This window comes from Delphinus delphis, chromosome 10 (genome assembly GCF_949987515.2).
Source record: "Delphinus delphis chromosome 10, mDelDel1.2, whole genome shotgun sequence".
NCBI classification, from domain to species: Eukaryota; Metazoa; Chordata; class Mammalia; order Artiodactyla; family Delphinidae; genus Delphinus; species Delphinus delphis.
This window is the reverse complement of record NC_082692.2, coordinates 63,813,830-63,834,249: the sequence shown is the minus strand read 5'-3', so window position 1 is coordinate 63,834,249 and position 20,420 is coordinate 63,813,830. Positions and strand designations below refer to the sequence as shown.

General features: G+C 43.0%; 1 protein-coding gene across 3 annotated transcripts in view; it reads left to right on the top strand.

The window, feature by feature from the left end:
* Nucleotides 1–20,420, top strand: part of SCAP (SREBF chaperone) — a 90,218-nt gene that overhangs the window by 41,829 nt on the left and 27,969 nt on the right. For all 3 annotated transcript variants that reach the window (XM_060022369.1, XM_060022368.1, XM_060022367.1), the window contains exon 2: nucleotides 9,204–9,427. In XM_060022369.1, coding sequence (XP_059878352.1) covers nucleotides 9,306–9,427 — 122 coding nt within the window. In that variant the 5' untranslated portion in view covers nucleotides 9,204–9,305. The remainder of the gene's footprint in view (nucleotides 1–9,203; nucleotides 9,428–20,420) is intronic.

Genomic DNA, 20,420 nt, shown 5'->3' with positions numbered 1-20,420 from the left:
GTCGAAAACTTCCTTAACACGGGAAAGGAAATAGCCATCCAGGTCCAGGAAGCACAGAGAGTTCCAGGCAGGATAAACCCAAGGAGAAACACGCCAAGACACATAGTAATCAAAATGACAAAAATTAAAGACAAAAATTATTAAAAGCAACAAGGGGAAAATGACAAATAACATACAAGGGAACTCCCATAAGGTTAGCAGCGGATTTCTCAGCAGAACTCTACAAGCCAAAAGGGAGTGGTATTGATATATTTAAAGAGATGAAAGAGAAGCACCTACAATGAAGATTACTCTATGTGGCAAGGATCTCATTCAGATTCACCGGAGAAATCAAAAGCTTTACAGACAAGCAAAAGCTAAGAGAATCAGCACCACCAAACCAGCTCTACAACAAATGCTAAAGGAACTTCTGTAAGTGGGAAACACGAGAAGAAAAGGACCTACAAAAACAAACCCAAAACAATTAAGAAAACTCATAAGAACTTCACATATCGATAATTACCTTAAATGTGAATGGATTAAATGCTCCAACCAAAAGACACAGGCTTGCTGAATGGATACAAAAACAAGACCCATATATATGCTGTCTGCAAGAGACCCACTTCAGACCTAGGGACACATACAGACTGAAACTGAGGGGATGGTAAAAGATATTCTATGCAAATGGAAATCAAAAGAAAGCTGGAGTAGTGATACTCATATCAGATAAAATACTTTATTTTTTTAATAAATTTATTTATTTTAGTTTTGGCTGTTTCGGCTCTTCATTGCTGCGCGCCGGCTTTCTCTAGTTGCGGTGAGCGGGCGCTACTCTTCGTTGCGATGCAAGGGCTTCTCATTGCGGTGGCTTCCCTCGTTTTAGAGCACTGGCTCTAAGTGCATGGGCTTCAGTAGTTGTGGCTCACAACTCTAGAACACAGTCTCAGTAGTTGTGGTGCACAGGCTTAGTTGCTCTGCGGCATGTGGGATCTTCCCGGACCAGGGCTCGAACCTGTGTCCCCTGCGTTGGGAGACAGATTCTTAACCACTGTGCCACCAAGGAAGCCCAAAATAGACTTTAAAATAAAGACTGTTACAAGAGAGAAGAAAGAACACTACATAGTGATCAAGGGATCAATCCAAGAAGATATGACAATTATAAATATATATGCATCCAACATAGGAGCACCTCAATACATAAGGCAAATGCTAAGAGCTATAAAAGAGGAAATCGACAGTAACACAATAATAGTGGGGACTTTAACACCTCACTTACACCAATGGACAGATCATCCAGACAGAAAATTAATAAGGAAACACCAGCTTTAAATGACACAGTAGACCAGATAGGTTTAATTGATATTTATAGGACATTTCATCCAAAAACAACTGATTACACTTTCTTCTCAAGTGCACATGGAACATTCTCCAGGATAGATCACATCTTGGGTCACAAATCAAGCCTTGGTAAATTTAAGAAAATTGAAATCATATTAAGCATCTTTTCCAACCACAATGCTATGAGATTAGAAATCAATTACAGGGAAAAAAATGTAAAAAACACAAACACATAGAGGTTAAACAATACATTACTAAATAACCAAGAGATCACTGAAGAAATCAAAGAGGAAATCAAAAAATACCTAGAGACAAATGACAATGAAAACACGACGATCCAAAACCTATGGGATGCAGCAAAAGCAGTTCTAAGAGGAAGTTTATAGCAATACAATCCTACTTCAAGAAACAAAAAAATCTCAAATAAACAATCTAACCTTACACTTAAAGGAACTTGAGAAAGAAGAACAAACAAAACCCAAAGTTAGTAGAAGGAAAGAAATCATAAAGATCAGAGCAGAAATAAATGAAGTAGAAACAAAGAAAACAATAGCAAAGATCAGTAAAACTAAAAGCTGGTTGTTTGAGAAGATAAAGTTGATAAACCTTTAGTCAGACTCATCAAGAAAATGAGAGAGAGGACTTAAATCAATAAAATTGGAAGTGAAAAAAGAGAAGTTACAGTGGACACCTCAGAAATACAAAGCATCCTAAGAGACTACTACAAGCAACTCTATGCCAATAAAATGGACAACCTGGAAGAAATGGACAAATTCTTAGATATAGCCTTCCAAGACTGAACCAGGAAGAAATAGAAAATATGAATAGACCAATCACAAGTAATGAAATTGAAACTGTGATTAAAAGTCTTCCAACAAACAAAAGTCCAGGACCAGATGGCTTCACAGGTGAATTCTATGAAACGTTTAGAGAAGAGCTAACACCCATCCTTCTCAAACTCTTCCAGAAAATTTCAGAGGAAGGAACACTCCCAAACTCATTCTACGAGGCCACCATCACCCTGATATCAAAACCAAACAAAGATACTACAAAAAAAGAAAATTACAGACCAGTATCACTGATGAATATAGATGCAAAAATCCTCAACAGAATACTAGCAAACAGAATCCAGCAACACATTAAAAGGATCATACACCATGATCAAGTGGGATTTATCCCAGGGGTGCAGGGATTCTTCGGTATACACAAATTAATGTGGTACACCATATTAAAAAACTGAAGAATAAAAACCATATGATCATCTCAATAGATGCAGAGAAGGCTTTTGACAAAATTCAACACCCATTTATGATAAAAACTCTCCAAAAAGTGGGCACAGAGGGAACCTACGTCAAGATAATAAAGGCCATATATGACAAACCCACAGCAAACATCGTTGTCAGTGGTGAAAAACTGAAAGCATTTCCTCTAAGATCAGGAACAAGACAAGGATGTCCACACTTGCCACTCTTTTTCAACATAGTTTTGGAAGTCTTAGCCACAGTAATCAGAGAAGAAAAAGAAAGAAAAGGAATCCAAATTGGAAAAGAGAAAGTAAAACTGTCACTGTTTGCAGATGACATGATACTATACATAGATAATCCTAAAGATGCTACTAGAAAACTCCAGAGCTAATCAATGAATTTGGTAAAGGTGCAGGATACAAAATTAATGCGCAAAAATCTCTTGCATTCCTATAACAACGAAAGATCAGAAAGAGAAATTAAGGAAACAATCTCATTCACCATTGCAACAAAAAGAATAAAACCTAGGAATAAATCTATCTAAGGAGGTAAAAGACCTGTACTCAGGAAACTATAAGTCACTGATGAAAGAAATCAAAGATGACAGATACAGATGGAGAGATATACCATGTTCTTAGATTGGAAGAATCAATATTGTGAAAATGACTGTACTACTCAAAGCAATCTATAGATTCAATGCAATCCCCATCAAATTACCAATGGCATTTTTTACAGAACTAGAACAAAAAATCTTAAAATTTGTATGTAGACATAAAAGATCCAGAACAGCCAAAGCAATCTTGAGGGAAAAAAACAGAGCTGGAGAAATGAGACTCCCTGACTTCAGACTATACTACAAAACTACAGTAATCAACACAATATGGTACTGGCAAAAAAAACAGAAATATAGATCAATGGAACAGGATAGAAAACCTAGAGATAAACCCATGCACCGGTGGTCAACTAATCCATGACAAAGGAGTCAAGGATATACAATGGAGAAAAGACAGTCTCTTCAATAAGTGGTGCTGGGAAAACTGGACAGCTGCATTTAAAGGAATGAAATTAGAACACTAGCTAACACCATGCACAAAAATAAACTCAAAATGGATTAAAGACCTAAATGAAAGACCAGACACTATAAAACTCTTAGAGGAGAGCATAGGAAGAACACTCTGACATAAACCACAACAAGATCTTTTTTGATCCATCTCCTAGAGTAATGGAAATAAAAACAAAAACAAATGGGAACTAATGAAACTTAAAAGCTTTTGCACAGCAAAGGAAACTACAAACAAGACGAAAAGACAGCCCTCAGAATGGGAGAGAATATTTGCAAATGAATCAACAGACAAGGGATTAATCTCCAGAATATATAAACAGCTCATGCAACTCAGTATTGAAAAAACAAACAACCCAGTCCAAAAATGGGCAGAAGACCTAAATAGGCATTTCTTCAAAGAAGACATATAGATGGCCAAGAAGCACATGAAAAGCTGCTCAATGTCACTAATTATTAGAGAAATGCAAATCAAAACTATGATGAGATATCACCTCACACCAGTTAGAATGGGCATCATCAGAAAATCTACAAACAACAAATGCTGGAGAGGGTGTGGAGAAAAGGGAACCCTTTTGCACTGTTGGCGGGAATGTAAATTGATACAGCCACTATGGAGAACAGTATGGAGGTTCCTTAAAAGACTAAAAATAGAATTACCATATGACTCAGCAATCTCACTACTGGGTATATGCACAGAGAAAACCATAATTCAAAAAGACACATGCACTCCAGTGTTCATTGCAGCATTATTTACAATAGCCAGGACATGGAAGCAACCTAAATGCCCATCGACAGATGAATGAATAAAGAAGACGTGGTACATATATACAATGGAATATTACCCAGCCATAAAAAGGAACGAAATTGGGTCATTTGTAGAGACGTGGAAGTAAGAAAGAGAAAAACAAATATCGCATATTAACGCATATATGTGGAATCTAGAAAAATGGTACAGATGAATCGTTTTGCACGGCAGAAATAGAGACACAGATGTAGAGAACAAACATAGGGACACCAAGGGGGAAAGCAGGGGTGGTGGTCGTGGTGGTGGGATGAATTGGGAGATTGGGATTGACGTATATACACTAATATGTATAAAACAGGTAACTAATAACCTGCTGTATAAAAAAATAAAATTAATTAAAAAAATAAGGAAGAGCTCAAATCAGTTACTTTAAGAAACTAGAGCAAGACGAAAAAGAAGAGCAAAATAAACCCAAAGCAAACAGAAGGAAGAAAATAATAAAGGCTAGAGTGGGAACAAATGAATAGAGACTAAAATAGTAGAGTAAATAAAAGCAAGAGTTTGCTCTTTTAAAAGATCAACAACTGAGAAAAAAGAGACTCAAACAGCTAGAATCATTAGTGAAAGTGGGGACGTTAACACCAAGCTTTCAGAAATAAAAATGATTTATAATACTTTGAACAGCAAATATTATGCCAATAAATTAGATAGCCTAGGTGAAAATGGGCAAATTCCTAGAAACACACAAACTAACAAAATTTACTCAAGAAGGAATAGAAAATCTGAATAAATGTAACAAGTAAAGAGGTTAATAGTTTATAAACTTCCCACACAGAAAAAAACCCAAGGACTTCCCTGCTGGCGCAGTGGTTAAGAATCCACCTGCCAATGCAGGGGACATGGGTTCAAGCCCTGGTCTGGGAAGATCCCACATGCTGCGGAGCAACTAAGCCTGTGTGCCACAACTACTGAGCCTGTGCTCTAGAGCCTGCAAGCCACAACTACAGAGCTCGCCTGCCACAGCTGCTGAAGCCCGCACGTCTAGAGCCCGTGCTCTGTAACAAGAGAAGCCACCACAGTGAAAAGCATGCACACCACAACGAAGAGTAGCTCCCCCGCTCTCTGCAACTAGAGAAAGCCGGCACGTAGCAACGAAGACCCAATGCAGCCAGAAATAAATAAATAAAATAAATTAATTAAACAAAAAAATCCCAAGATCAGATGGCTTCACTAGTAAATTCTACCAGATGTTTAAAGATTTATCATGAACTGTTCTATAAAAGTACAAAGGAGCACTTTCCAAGTTATTCTACAAGGCCAGCATTACCCTAATACCAAAGCCAGACAAAGACATAAAAAAGGTACACACCAATATCCCTTATGAATATAGACGCAGAAGTTGTCAATATTATTAAACGGAGTCAAGCAACATTTAAAGGGATTATACCCAGGAATGCAAAGTTGGTTCAATACGAGAAAAAAATCAGTGTAATACACCTTATTAGTAGGATAAATTAAAAACCACATGATCAGGCTTCCCTGGTGGCGCAGTGGTTGAGAGTCCGCCTGCTGATGCAGGGGACACGGGGTCGTGCCCCGCTCCGGGAAGATCCCACATGCCGCAGAGTGGCTGGGCCTGTGAGCCATGGCCGCTGAGCCTGCGTGTCTGGAGCCTGTGCTCTGCAACGGGAGAGGCCCCAACAGTGAGAGACCCGCGTACCAAAACAAAACAAAAAAAACCACATGATCATCTCAAAAGACACAAAGCGTAATACACTTTCATGATTAAAAAAAAAAAAACACTCAACAAACTAGGAATAGATGGGGACTCCCTCAACTTGATAAAGGGCTTATATGAAAAACTCCCATGTAATACCATACTTAAGGTGAAAGACTGAATGCTCCTTTTCTAAGATCAGGAATAAAATGCATTCTCACCACTGCAATTCAACATTGTACCAGAAGTTCTAGCCACAACAATTTTACAAGAAAAACAAAAGGCATCCAGATTGGAAAAGAAGTTAAACTATCTCTATTTGCAAATTACATGATCTCATATATATAATGTCTTAAGGAATACACACACACACACACACATGCACAGGTTCAGTGTCACTAGCCATTAGGGAAATGCAAATTAAGATCCAATAAGATACTAATACACTCTTATTAGTACAGGTAAAATAAAGAGTAGTGACAATACCAAATGCTGGTGAGGATGCTAAGAAACGAAGTCCCATGCTGCTGGTGAAAATGTAAAATGGTATGGGCACTCTGGAAAATATTTTGGCAGTTTCTTAGGATAAATTTTGCTTTGGAAAAGCTTTGCGTTAAAATGAATACAGTGAAGTAAAGATGAATAATTCCCCTCTTGCTTGGTTCAGGTAGGTGGGCTGTGTAATGAACTAGAATTTGGATTTCTTTTTTTTTTTAAATTTTGTTTTCCTGGTGCTGTGAAAATTAGCCATTAGTATAACTAATAAGGATTAATGGAAACTGAAAACGACTAAGGTCATGTCAGAAAGATTTGTATTTGCTGCAGAATTGAAGTGAGATGGGTTTTTTTTCTCATATTAGTAGTTCCATGTATAAGAGAACCCACCCACGCCCCTGCCCCCTGCTTCTTGTGTTACCGATTTGTGTGCGGAAGAGGCCTGAGAAGGAGATTAAGATTAGTAGGATCGCAATTTCCTGGAGGGCTTGGTTTTGGGATACTTAAGGGAAGAGATGTGGGGCTTGGCAGAGGACTGAGGTTGGAAAAGCTACAACTTGTTCATGGCCATCAGTCTTCAGGGATCCTCTTGATAGCGTCTTTCCACAGGCATATATCTCATTAGTGTTTGTTTTCCCCCTTGAAGTAGAACGGAGGGTTGGGGACACAGGAGCAGAAACGTTGCTTCCCTGGAGTCCTTGTTTATGCTGGGTGGTGAGCACTGTTGCTGGTGCCCTGCTGCAGGTCTACTGCTTGAGACCTTTTTGAGCTGTTATGTTCCAGGTGAGTCTTGTGAATGGTTGAGCTGTTGTCAGCACCTCTGCTCCTTGGGTCAGCCGCTGTCACCTGCCAATTCCTCTATCTGTTTTGTTGCCTTCTGAATTGACCCACAGCGGGTTCTTTGTACTATTTCCTTAGAGGGTTCTTGGACTGGAAAATTGCATGTGCGCCTGAGACTTGTGCTTCCAGGAAGGTGGATGGAGTGGTAGCCATTCCTTCTTGTGAATTGGCTGTGGTGTGACTCCTTTTGCTTCTCCCTTCTGGTCTCACACTTCTGAGGAATCATCTCCTTGGTCTGCGTTTTCATCCGTGAGCTGAATCAAGCCAAGATACATGTCTGGGCAGGTTCCCTGTAGCACAGACGAAAGAAAACAGCAACATGGAACAGGAGAAGTGGATTTAAACTTGAATTTCATCAGCGAGCTCAGTAAGGAAAGGAATTCTAGATTCCTGGGCCCTTCTGCTAGAGTTTTCTATTCTGATTTTATTGGTTTAAGTTTCTCTACTTGAAAGCAACAGAAATTAACTGGCTTACACAAGCAAAAAGAGTATTTATTGGAAGGATATGGGGTGGCTCACAGACTGGAAAGAAGAGCTGATGAGCTCGTCTTCAGAAAGGGCTGGAGCCAGAGCAGCCCGTGATCTGGGGAGCAGGAACCTCTTGGGGGAGAATAAACACCACCGAATCCAGTTTTTTTTTTTTTTTTTTTTTTGCGGTACGCGGGCCTCTCACTGCTGTGGCCTCTCCCATTGCAGAGCACAGGCTCCGGACGCGCAGGCTCAGCGGGCCATGGCTCACGGGCCCAGCCGTTCCGCGGCACGTGGGACCTTCCCGGACCGGGGCACGAACCCGTGTCCCCTGCATCGGCAGGTGGACTCTCAACCACTGCGCCACCAGGGAAGCCCTCGAATCCAGTTTTGATTCTTTCTGCTCAGAAGTCAAAGGCCAGGGAGAGAGGCCTAACCAGCCTGGTGGGGGTCAGGGAGGGGCACCTTAACTGGCCGTTATGTCCAGGCCAAATCCTGTGGAGAAAGGTGGTTCTCAGAGCCACACTGGACTGCTGTTACTCCAAGGAGGAGACAGCTGCTGGGCAGGCAGAAATAGGAGGGGCCCTTTGCCCTCACCCTCCCAGGAACAACTGGGGGACCAGGAGCAGAGACATCTACCCAATACCACTGTCACAGTGAATTTTGTTTTATGTCAGGGGCCTAGGCTTTTTGGTGTTTTTGTGTTGAGGGCTGACCCCACTGGACTTTATTTATCAGTGAATCACTGTTTGTGTAAGAATGTGTTTTTTGAGGGATCAGACCTTGTATAAAGGTTTCCCAAGGATTTCTCTCGGTCTGGCCTGTGCACAGAGAATGGGGGGGGAGGGTTTCCAGAATGTCCATTTGGCCAAGAGCAACTGAAGGTGCTGTCTGTTACACAGGAGTACTTTCCTGTGCCACGTGTGAGAAAAATGCCCTCTCTGGGGAGTGGCCTTTTAGAAGTGCCTAATATGGAAGAGGATTGAGAGTTTATTACCAGAGCTAGAGAGGCAGTTTTTTGTTTCTTTGGTTAGACTTACTTAGACACTACCCACAGTCACTAGGAGCCGACCAAGACTCTGTGTGTGTGTGTGTGTGTGTGTGTGTGTGTGTGTGTGTGTGTGTGTGTGTGTGTGTGTGTGTGTGTGTGTGTGTGTGTGTGTGTGTGTGTGTGTGTGTGTTTTGGGATTGATGTCTCCAGATCTTGCATGTAGGCCTCCTGATTCCCTGTCCACGTCCCTGCCACCTCCCCCAGCAGCCCTAGTGTTGAGAGCCAAGTACTTTTGTTAATTGGCTTTTCTCCCTTCTTGCCAGGTGCCTGCCTGCAGATGGTGTCCATTGTCAGTGCTGCCCAACGTGTGCCAGGCTGATCCATGGTCACTTTCCGGGATGGCAGCAAGGTGACTTCAGCTGAGGATGACCCTGACTGAAAGGCTGCGTGAGAAGATATCTCAGGCCTTCTACAACCATGGGCTGTTCTGTGCGTCCTACCCCATCCCCATCATTCTCTTCACGGGACTCTGCATCTTAGCCTGCTGGTATGTTTCCAAGTTGCCCTGGATATGGTGGGCCAGTGCCTTGGCACAATAGATTTCCTAACCCTGACTGTTCAGTAGCCCTTGGACTGTGTGCTTTTTACACAGTGGAACTTGAGGCTCATTGGATCTGTTGAGTGGAAAACTCTAGTCCTGGGGTGTTTAGCCACGACAGTAAAACAGTCCAGGCTGGCCCTGACTTGGTGACTCACCAGATTTGTTCACATTGCTGGTAATCTGTCTCAAAATAATGTTTAGATGTTTCTAAGAAACTGCAAGATAATTGAAAGCATGGTATTTTAATTTTCCTTCTCAATAGTGGCAGCTTCCTTTTGGTACCTGGTTAAGAGCAGGAGCCTTGGAATGTTGCAAGGCAAAGTCCATTTGAACAATTCCTTGGACACTGTCTTGTAGGCTAACCCCAGAGACTTGGTTTTCTACTCTCTAGTCATTTTCTTGTGTTCATGTGGACCCTCCTTCTGACCTCTGGTTGATACTTGGGGCCTGTTGTGCTCACCAAGGACTGTTGTGACTGTCCTTCTGTCATAGGGCCCCATAGAGCCCTGAAGAGTGTGGCTGATGAGGACATTGTGAAAGGAGAGGCTTGATGTAAGATGATATCCAATGGTCCCCTTGGCTCTCAAACACTGACAGTCATGAAAAGAGCCTACCTGATTATCTTTGTCTCTGGAAAGAATTATGGTTTCCAGATTCATTATACATCTAACGTTTATAGATGTTTTCAGTGCTGTGCTGGAAGAAGGATGGTTCAGGACTGAACTCCATATTCAGTTGTTAATGATCCCAAGTTCTTCCCTAATTAGGACAAGGAAAGATGAGCATATTCATTGAGAATTTCCTGCTGGGTGCTGTGTTGGTGCTTCAGGTATATAATTAAATGTCTCGTTAACCCTCATAAAAACCTTGGGAAGTGATCCAGTTATATTTCCATTTAACCAGTGTGGGATGGAGGATTAGAGGCTTGCCTGGTCTACACAACTAATAAGTAGGGAAACGGGGGTTCAAATCCAGCTTTAAAGGGATTCTGGTGCCTGCACCTGTGGCACTCTGTTCCCCCTGACTCTTCTCACTCTGGCTCAGTGTATTTGTACTGATGTTTAAACTTTGTTAATTTGTGTTGTACAAGATTAGACACTTGTGGCTATGTCCTGTAACTGATGAATTAGGAGTGTTCTGAGAACCCAGCTCTTGGATTTGCTTGTTTTTTTTTTCCTGTAGGTTAATTGACCCATCTGTCTCTTTCAAAATCATACTTTTCTAGGCCTGGCCTATATGCTAGGGCAGTGGTTCTTAAACCTGAGCTAACATCAGAGTTACCTGGAGGGCATGTAAAACAAGATTGCTGGGCCCTACCCCAGTTTCTCATTCATCAGATCTGGAGAAACCCAAGAATGTGCATCTCTAAACAAGCTCCCAGGCCTGGGGACTACATGCTGAGAACCACTAGGCTGTGTGTCCTTCTTAAAAATTTCTCTGAAGTTCTACCACGTCTCAGCTGAAAGTATTTTCTCTTTTATTCTAACTTCTAGAGCAGCAGTTTGTGGTGACACTTACGGTTATTATTATGCATATTGCCTTCTGTTAGAGGTAGGTGGGGTCCTGCTCCCCCTTCATAAATTCTCAGTTGATACCATCTTTGTATGTGTATGGTAAGTAAATACATAATGGATGAATACATTGAATTAAACTTGTGTTCTCTGTGGCAGGGGTTCCCAACCCCCGGGCCACGGACCAGTACGGCCTGTTAGGAGCCGGGCCGCACAGCAGGAGGTGAGCGGCGGGTGAGCGGGCAAAGCTTCCTCTGCTCTTGCCATCGCTCGCATTACTGCCTGAACCACCCCTACCTACCCCCACACCGGTCCATGGAAAAATTGTCTTCCAAGAAACTGGTCCCTGGTGCCAAAATGGTTGGGGACCTCTGCTCTATGGGCAGTGTAACTTGAGGAGGTGGTTGTGATTCCCCTTCCACGAAGATGGCTCTAGCTACCGGAAAAGGGAAGGATGTTTCTTCTTTGCCATTCATCTTCTGAGGATTGGATTTGGCCAGCTGGGATCAGGCAGCTTCCTGGACAGGGAAAGTAGGCTATGTGTAGCAGCTGCAGTTGTAGCTGGGTGCAATTGGCCTTTATCTTTGAATGAATAATTTGATATCACACAAGTGTTTCAAAACAGATTGTCCTTGGATTTATGACTTGGGGGCCTCTGGTATGAAAACTTTATGAGATGGCTAAGGTCTCAAGCGTGGAAGACTCCTTATTGACTCTGGGTGAATTAGGATGGGATGGAGGATGGGGGAAGAGGCAAATGTGATAATAACAATATTTAACAAGCAGTACGGCCCAAATGCAGCCAAGCTGGGCAGACACCTGTCTTATATCCCACAGGTGTCTTGGCCGAACATCAGTCCTGAGAAGGGAGTGGGTGAGCCTCAGGGTAGGATTGGGCTGGTAGGAGGGAAAGGAAAACTAATCTTCACTGAGCCCTGGCTTTGTGGTCAGGTGCTTCCACACACAGTATTTCGTTTGGTCGCCTAACATCCTTGGAGGAGGTGGTTATTCCATAGTTCTTTTGCTGATGATGAAACTAATGTGGAGAGATAGTAAGTGGTATGTGCTGCAACTGGCCGGTCTGTGTGGCATATCCAAATCTGTACTTTCTCCACTTCGCTGTGGTGACATGAACTTTATGAAGAACACTGTTTGGTGCTGATACCTTTCATTGCAGGGAGTCTGCTCCTTGAACGAGAAGCCTCAGAAAGAGAATCTCAGTTGCACTGGGCCAGGGACAGGGCCTGGCAGGATCTGCCTAGACAGAGGATAGAGAAGCTTTTTGAGGCAGTGGCCCTACATAACAGAAGTTGAGGAGAGAGCATAAAATTGGGTTTTACAGCCACCTCAATAAAGATTGCTATAATATATGCCAAGAACTGTGCCAGACCAGTGACACAGAACACAGTCCCTCCCACAGTCTCGGCCTGAGAGAGAGAACTTCAGTGCCATTGGGTATTGTGCATAGCAGATTTGACCTAACCTTAGTGCAAAGGGAGACAGCGTTACGGAGGCTTCCAGGGAGGAGAACACCTGAGCCGAGCCCTACAGGAAGAATAGGTGGCATCTTCCTTGCCTCCTTTCCTGTTTATGGTTGTGTTCATTCAGCTCGCCGCTCTCCCAACAAAAGCACAGGGAGGCTACTACCCTGGCGCGCCCCTCTGAACCTGCTGCCTCTTTTGGTCCCACTGTCTAAGGGCACTATGGTTTCCTCTTATCTTTACAGTCACCCTGTACACACATTCTTAATGCTGTGTACTTATTTTTTCAAACCAGCATCTTTGTTATGTGATTGTAAAGGAATTTTTAAAATCTGATTGGCTTAGGAGAAAATTTCTAAGGCTAGATGAAGTCCCTCAGCCTCCAAAGATGATAAAGGTTGTATCAGAAAATCCAGAGATTCTGCGCCTTTATGGACAGGAGAACAGATATTGTGGACCCAGGGCACAAGCCTCGCTATCCTCTTCTGTATGGGAAGCTTTTCTATCCAGAGCATCTCCCCTTCTGCCAGAGCTTCAGGTTGCCTGCAGAAAATAAAGTGTGGTTAATAGGTTATTTTTTTTTCATATTCTGTAATTTTTTTTTAAATTGAAGGATAGTTGTTTTACAATGTTGTGTTAGTTTCTGGTGTACAGCAAAGTGATTCAGTTATACATACATATACACAAATTCTTTTTCATATTATTTTCCATTATGGTTTATTACAGGATATTGAATATAGTTCCCTGTGCTATACAGTAGGAGTAGGACCTTGTTTTGTCTATTTTATATATAGTAGTTTGTATTTTCTAATCCCAAACTCCTTATTTATCCCTCCCCGACCCCCTTTCCCCTTTTGTAACCATAAGTTTGTCTTCTATGTCTGAGTCTGTCTCTGTTTCATAAATAAGGTCACATTTGTGTCATATTTTAGATTCCACATATAAGTGATATCATAAATATTTGTCTTTCTCTTGCTGACTTCACTTTGTATGATCATCTCTAGGTCCATCCATGTTGCTGCAAATGGCATTATTTTATTCTTTTTTTATGAGTAGTATTCCATTGTATATATTTACCACATCTTCTTTATCCATTCATCTGTCAAGACATTTAGGTTGTTTCCATGTCTTGGCTATTGTAAATAGTGCTGTTGTGAACATAGGGGTGCATATATCTTTTTGAATTTTGGTTTTCTCCGGGTATATGCCCAGGAGTGGGATTGCTGGATCACATGGCAACTCTATTTTTGTTTTTTTAAGGAACCTCCGTACTGTTTTCTGTAGTGGCTGTACCATTTACATTCCCACCAAGAGTGTAGGAGGGTTCCCTTCTCTCCATACCCTCTCTGGCATTTATTGTGGGTGGATTTTTTGATGATGGCCATTTCTGATTGGTTTGAGATGGTACCTCATTGTAGTTTTGATTTGCATTTCTCTAATAATTAGTGATGTTGAGCAGCTTTCCATGTGCTTCTTGGCCATCTGTATGTCTTCTTTGGAGAAATGAATAGACAGCTTTTAGTAGTTTTATTAGATACTCAGATTCCATTTAACTGCTTACCTTTATTGTACCTGGAATGAGAGAGTTGTTCAGCTTGAACCGAAAGGACTGCTGCTCTTGCTACCTCTGTCAGGATCTAGCAGCTGCCTGGGCTGTGGACCTGTTCATCCCACTGGATCACCCTGGGAGCCATAAATGCTCTTTCCTCTGGGAAAATCTGATGAAACTTGCAGCAAGTAGGCACTGTGGCAAGAGGTATCTGTTTACATTCCCTAGAGGTTAGGCCACCAGGACCAGAGGTGTGGCTCAGCAGCAGTCCAGCAAGGCAGAGGGTGCTGTTTCTTGGGACCTGTCCTGGGAAGTGGTAGGTATGCCGTGGAATGAAGGAAGAGTGTCTGGGTGCCAGGCCAGCTTAATTGCCCTATGTGTGGGTCAGAGGTTAATGTGAGGGGTCATTAGGTCACCTGTGATTCCATAACCTGCTGGTCATGGTTAGAGAGGGTGGATTTTAACTTGGAGAGCAAGTTGGAATCATGATGAGACCATTCCAGACCTCCTGAAAGAGGATAATCCTACAGCCTGTGTGGGTATCTGAGAGCAGACTTGACCCCTTCCTCCTTCATTTTCTCTGGAGAAAAGCAGCACCTTCAGGCTGAGGCTGGACATCGCAGTTGTGGTGACCTCCGCTCTCAACCTCTCTCCCTTGTCTGCCTACAGCTCAGGTTTCCCCACGATCATCGTGACCCCTTTGTGGGTGGGCACACAGGAGACTATAGAACAGGCTCCCTCTTTTTGTACCTATGTGGCCACTCTCTGGACACATTTATATTCCTTTCATGAACAAGAAAGAAATCTGAGTAACCGAAGCCCTGTCTGCACCTGTGCTTTGGAGAGCTGGGCTGGACAGCTGATAACCAAGTCCCAGGGAACCACTGACCTCTGCCCCAAAGCCTAGACTCAGGAGCCCAGGAGCCCAGCTCCAGCAGCTGCTCCTGGGTCCTGTTCAGCATTCCAAAGCCAGAGCCTCCCTCCAAGCAGAAGTTACCCCTGACCTCACACACGAGCTCTGGAAAAGCTCTGAAAGGCTTGTAGGAGATCAAATACTGCTTTATCACCCCAAATTTCCTCCAACCCCAAATTTCCTCCAACAGAAGAGAGATCAGGAGATCTCAGAAATTTCCCTTTATGGTCTTTTACTACCCCACCCCTAGTCCTGTATTGTTCTCCCCTGAGAAGGGAAGAGAGAAAACATGTCCCACTCCTGATGTCTCCAGAGAGGTGTCCTGTGCCCCATCTCTTGAGTGTCATTTTTCTGGTTGCTCTTCCTGTATGTCTTCAGTGTCTCCTGAGCTCCCATCACAGATGACTGGGAGTGAGAATGGGAGGAGATGTAGAGCCAACATCATCATTTGTGGGACCCAGTGCAACATGAAAATGCAGAGCTGCTGCTTCAGAAAGCAGGGGAAAAATACTGTTAAAGGTACTAAAATATGCTCGGATGGGAGTGGATGAAAGGCTTCCTCCTGCCAAAATGCCCATCAGATTGCTGTGGTGCAGCCAGCCTGGGATAGGTGATGGCCAGTGCCTCACCCTGCTCCAGGACACAGCAGGGTATGCACTTCTGAACAGCCCTCCATGTTTTGGTCAGGCGCCTGCAGGGGGCAGCAGCAAATGGATACCTGGACAGGGAGGGGAAGGCCAGATCCTAGGATGCAAGGTAGCAGGGGAGCTGGTGGTCAAGCACCTGTCCCAGGGAGGAGGAACCACCTGTGAACCTACACTCCAAATCCTCAGCACATGCTCCATTGTGATGGACTTCATTTACAAAACACAAGTTGAAACATAGATTTATTAAGAATTTCCACATATGGTGAGAATGTAAATTGATACAGCTACTATGGAAAACAGTATGGAGTTTCCTTAAAAAACTAAAAATAGAACTACCATACGACCCAGCAATCCCACTACTGGGCATATACCCAGAGAAAACCATAATTCAGAAAGACACATGCACCCCCAATGTTCATAGCAGCACTATTTACAATAGCCAGGTCATGGAAGCAACCTAAATATCCATCAAAAGAGGAACGGATAGGGCTTCCCTGGTGGCGCAGTGGTTGGGAGTCCGCCTGCTGATGCAGGGGACACGGGTTCGTGCCCTGGTCTGGGAAGGTCCCACATGCCATGGAGCGGCTGGGCCCGTGAGCCGTGGCCGCTGAGGCTGCGCGTCCGGAGCCTGTACTCTGCAACGGGAGAGGCCACAACGGTGAGAGGCCCGCGTACCGCCAAAAAAAAAAAAAGGAGGAACGGATAAAGAAGATGTGGTACATATATACAATGGAATATTACTCAGCCATAAAAAGGAACAAAATTGGGTCATTTGTAGAGACATGGATGGACCTAGAGAGTGTCATACAGAGTGAAGTAAGTCAGAAAAAGAAAAACAAATATCGTATATTAACACATATATGTAGAATCTAGAAAAATGGTATAGATGATCTTACTTGCAAAGCAGAAATAGAGATACAGATGTAGAGAACAAATGTATGGATACCAAGGGGGAAAGGGATGGGGTGGGAGGAATTGGGAGATTGGGATTGACACATATACACTGTTGATACTATGTATAAAATAGATAACTAATGAGAACCTACTGTATAGCACAGGGAACTCTACTTAATGCACTGTGGTGACCTAAATGGGAAGGAAATCCAAAACAGGTGATACATGCATACATATAGCTGATTTCACTTTGTAGTACAGTAAAAACTAACACAACATTGTAAAGCAGTTATACTCCAATAAAAACTTTAAAAAAAAGAAACCTTGCATTTTGCATTTTTGTAGAATCTTTTCCTTGGTGTTTTTCTTGTACTTCTATCAAAAGGAATTTATGATTGTTTAAATTTTTAAACAAAACGGAAATGTAATACAAGAGTATAGTGTGATGTTAAGAGGGTGGACTCTGGGGCCAGACTGCCTGTGTTCACATACTGGTTCTGTCCCTTTCTTGGGGGCTAGAGGGGATATAGCTTCTGCATACCTTGTTGGGTTGTGGTGAGGCTTTTTTAAAAAAAATATTTATTTATTTATTTATTTTGGCTGTACCGGGTCTTAGTTGCAGCACATGGGATCGTCATTGTGGCATGCGGGCTTCTTAGTTGCAGCATGTTGTCTTCTTAGTTGTGGCACGCACGTGGGATCTAGTTCCCCAACCAAGGAACAAACCCAGGCCCCCTGCATTGGGAGCGCAGAGTCTTACCCACTGGACAACCAGGGAAGTCCCTGTGGTGAGGCTTAAATGAGAAAAAAGATGGAAGGCACCTGGCACACAGTAGGTACTCAGTGAGAGTTAGAAACCATCATCATTGTTACAGAGACAGAAATGGACAGGTTCACCATCAGTGATAAGAACTGTGTTGGGGTGAGTATGGGGCATTTTGGCAGCAAATAGGAGGAGGGGCCTTAACTCAGACTTTGGGGAAAGGGGAAAGACTTCCTAGGCAAATGATACTGTACTTGAGGCCTTGAAGCTGAGTTATCTAGGAGAAGAATGAGCAAGAGTGTTCCAGCAAGTACAGACCTCAGAAGCAAGAGGGGAGTTGTGTGGCTCCAGGGCAAGATTGGAGAATGACTGTGAGCCACTTTAAGCATTTCAAGGCCTGTGGGCATTTCCTAAGAGACTTTATCCTAAGAAGGTGGATGCTCTGGAGTGTGCTGCCCTTCTTTCTCTCCCTGCTGGAATGTTTAGACTCCTGGAATTCACAGATGTTTTACATATTTCAAATCTTGAGAAACAGGCTGCCTTTAGTCAGTGTGTTTGGAGCAGCTACTGTACGGAAAGTGAATGTAGATAAATAAAATGTACTGCCTGCCTTCATCTTGTAGTAGAGCTAGAGCTTCAGCAGTCTTAGCTCTGGGCCCCAGGACTCCTCTCTGCACCCAGAGCTCAGGGGTCAGCCCAGGCATTCTGCAGAGCTTTCCCCAGCAAAACCTTAGCTAAGTCCAGAGACAGCCCCTGACACCTACCTCCAAACAGTTGAACCTTAGCTTTTGGAAGAAGCAAAAGAGAAGCAACTCTTTACATAAAAGGGATTCTCGATGGATTAATAGCTGATTTCTTCTCAGAAACCATGGAGGCCAGAAGGTAGTGGGATCACATATTTAAAGTCCTGAAAGGAAAAAAAAATCAAGAGTTCTAAATTCTATAAAACTATACTTCAGGGACTTCCCTGGCGATCCAGTGGTTAAGACTGTGCTTCCAACACAGGGGGCACAGGTTTTTGTTTTGTTTTTTTTTAATATTTTTAAATTTTATTTATTTATTTTTGACTGTGTTGGGTCTTCGTTGCTGCGCGTGGGCTTTCTCTAGTTGCAGCGAGCGGGGGCCACTCTTCATTGCGGTACATGGGCTTCTCATTGCAGTGGCTTCTCTTGTTGCGGAGCACGGGCTCTAGGCTCGTGGGCTTCAGTAGTTGTGGCGCGTGGGCTCATTAGTTGTGGCTCGTGAGCTCTAGAGCACAGGCTCGGTAGTTGTGGCGCATGGGCTTAGTTGCTCTGCAGCATGTGGGATCTTCCCGGACCAGGGCTCAAACCCATGTCCCCTGCGTTGGCAGGCAGGTTCTTAACCACTGCGCCACCAGGGAAGCCCGGGGGCACAGGTTTGATCTCTGGTCAGGGAACTAAGATACTGTATGTGGCAGGGTGTGGGGAAAAAAAAAAAATTAAAGTGACTGCTTTCAAATTGAAAAAAAAAAAAAAACTACAGTAATGAAGGAGAAGTTAAGACATTTCCAGATAAACAAAAGCTGAGGGAAATTGTTACCAGTGCACCTACCCTGCAATTTGAAGCCATAAGAAAAAATAAACACTAGTAAAGATAATCAGTATTGTTGGTTTGGTTTGTAATTTCTTTCTTTGTCTTCTGTGATTTAAAGGGCAAGTGTATTAAACAGTAATTTAAAATCTACATTAAAGAGATTAAATGTAAAGTGTAATCTGTGACAACAATATAAAAGGGGAGCGACAAGGATGTATAGACAGAGTGTGTGTATCCTGTTGAAACTAAGCTGCTCAGACTGCATGATTTCAGTTGTCTTATTTTCATGATTGCCGCTCCTTTCTTCTCTGCTCAGATTTGCTGTTGAACCCCTCTATTCAACCTAGCTTGTTATAAGTTGTTAATAATAGAATTCCCAAGGTGGCCACTAAGAAAATAACTTTTTTTTTTTTTTGTTTTGTGGTATGCAGGCCTCTCACTGCTGTGGCCTCTCCCATTGCGGAGCACAGGCTCCGGACATGGAGGCTCAGCAGCCATGGCTCACGGGCCCAGCCGCTCCGCGGCATGTGGGATCTTTCCGGACCGGGGCATGAATCCACGTCCACATCGGCAGGCGGACTCTCAACCACTGCGCCACCAGGGAAGCCCAGAAAATAACTTTTAAAATATGTAGAACAGGAAAGTAGAAGGGAATCAAAGTGGCACATTACAAAAAATCAATACCCCCCCCTTAAAAAAAGGGCAGCAATGGAGGAACTGAGGAACAAAAATCATGTAAGACAAACAAAACAAATAGCTAAATGGCATAAATAAATCCTTCCTTGTCAGTAATCACATTAAATGTAAGTGGATCAAACTCTCCTATTAAAAGAATGTCCAATTTGATTTTACAAAGACTTTATCTGCATGCTGTCTACAAGGCACTTTAGATACACACTACGCTTTTTTTTTTTTTTACTTTTTTTTTTGGCTGCACCCCGCAGCATGTGGAGCCTCAGTCCCCTGACCAGGGATTGAACCCATACCCCCTACACTGGAAGCACGGAGTCTTAACCATCTGGACCACCAGGGAGGTCCTTAGATATACACTACACTTTAGATATAAGAACACAAAGAGGTTGAAAGTAAAAGGGTGGAAAATGATATTCCATGCTAAACGGTACCCAAAAGAGAGCTGAAGTGGCTATATTATTATCAGACAACATTAAAAAATTTATTAGAGGGCTTCCCTGGTGTTGCAGTGGTTGAGAGTCTGCCTGCTGATGCAGGGGACACGCGTTCGTGCCCTGATCTGGGAAGATCCCACATGCCGCGGAGCGGCTGGGCCCGTGAGCCATGGCCGCTGAGCCTGCGCGTCCGGAGCCTGTGCTCCGCAACGGGAGAGGCCACAACAGTGAGAGGCCCACGTACCGCAAAAAAAAAAAAAAAAAAAAAAAAAAAATTTATTAGAGACAAAGAAGGACATTATATATTGATAAATGCTTCAATACAACAAGAGGATATAACCATTATAAACATATAACACCTAACAACATATCCCTAAAATATATGAAGCAAAAATTGACAGAATTGAAAGGAGAAATACACAGTTCTCCAATAATAGTTGAAGTCTTCAATACTCCACTTTCAATGATGGCTACAAGCAGACAAGATCAATAAGGAAATG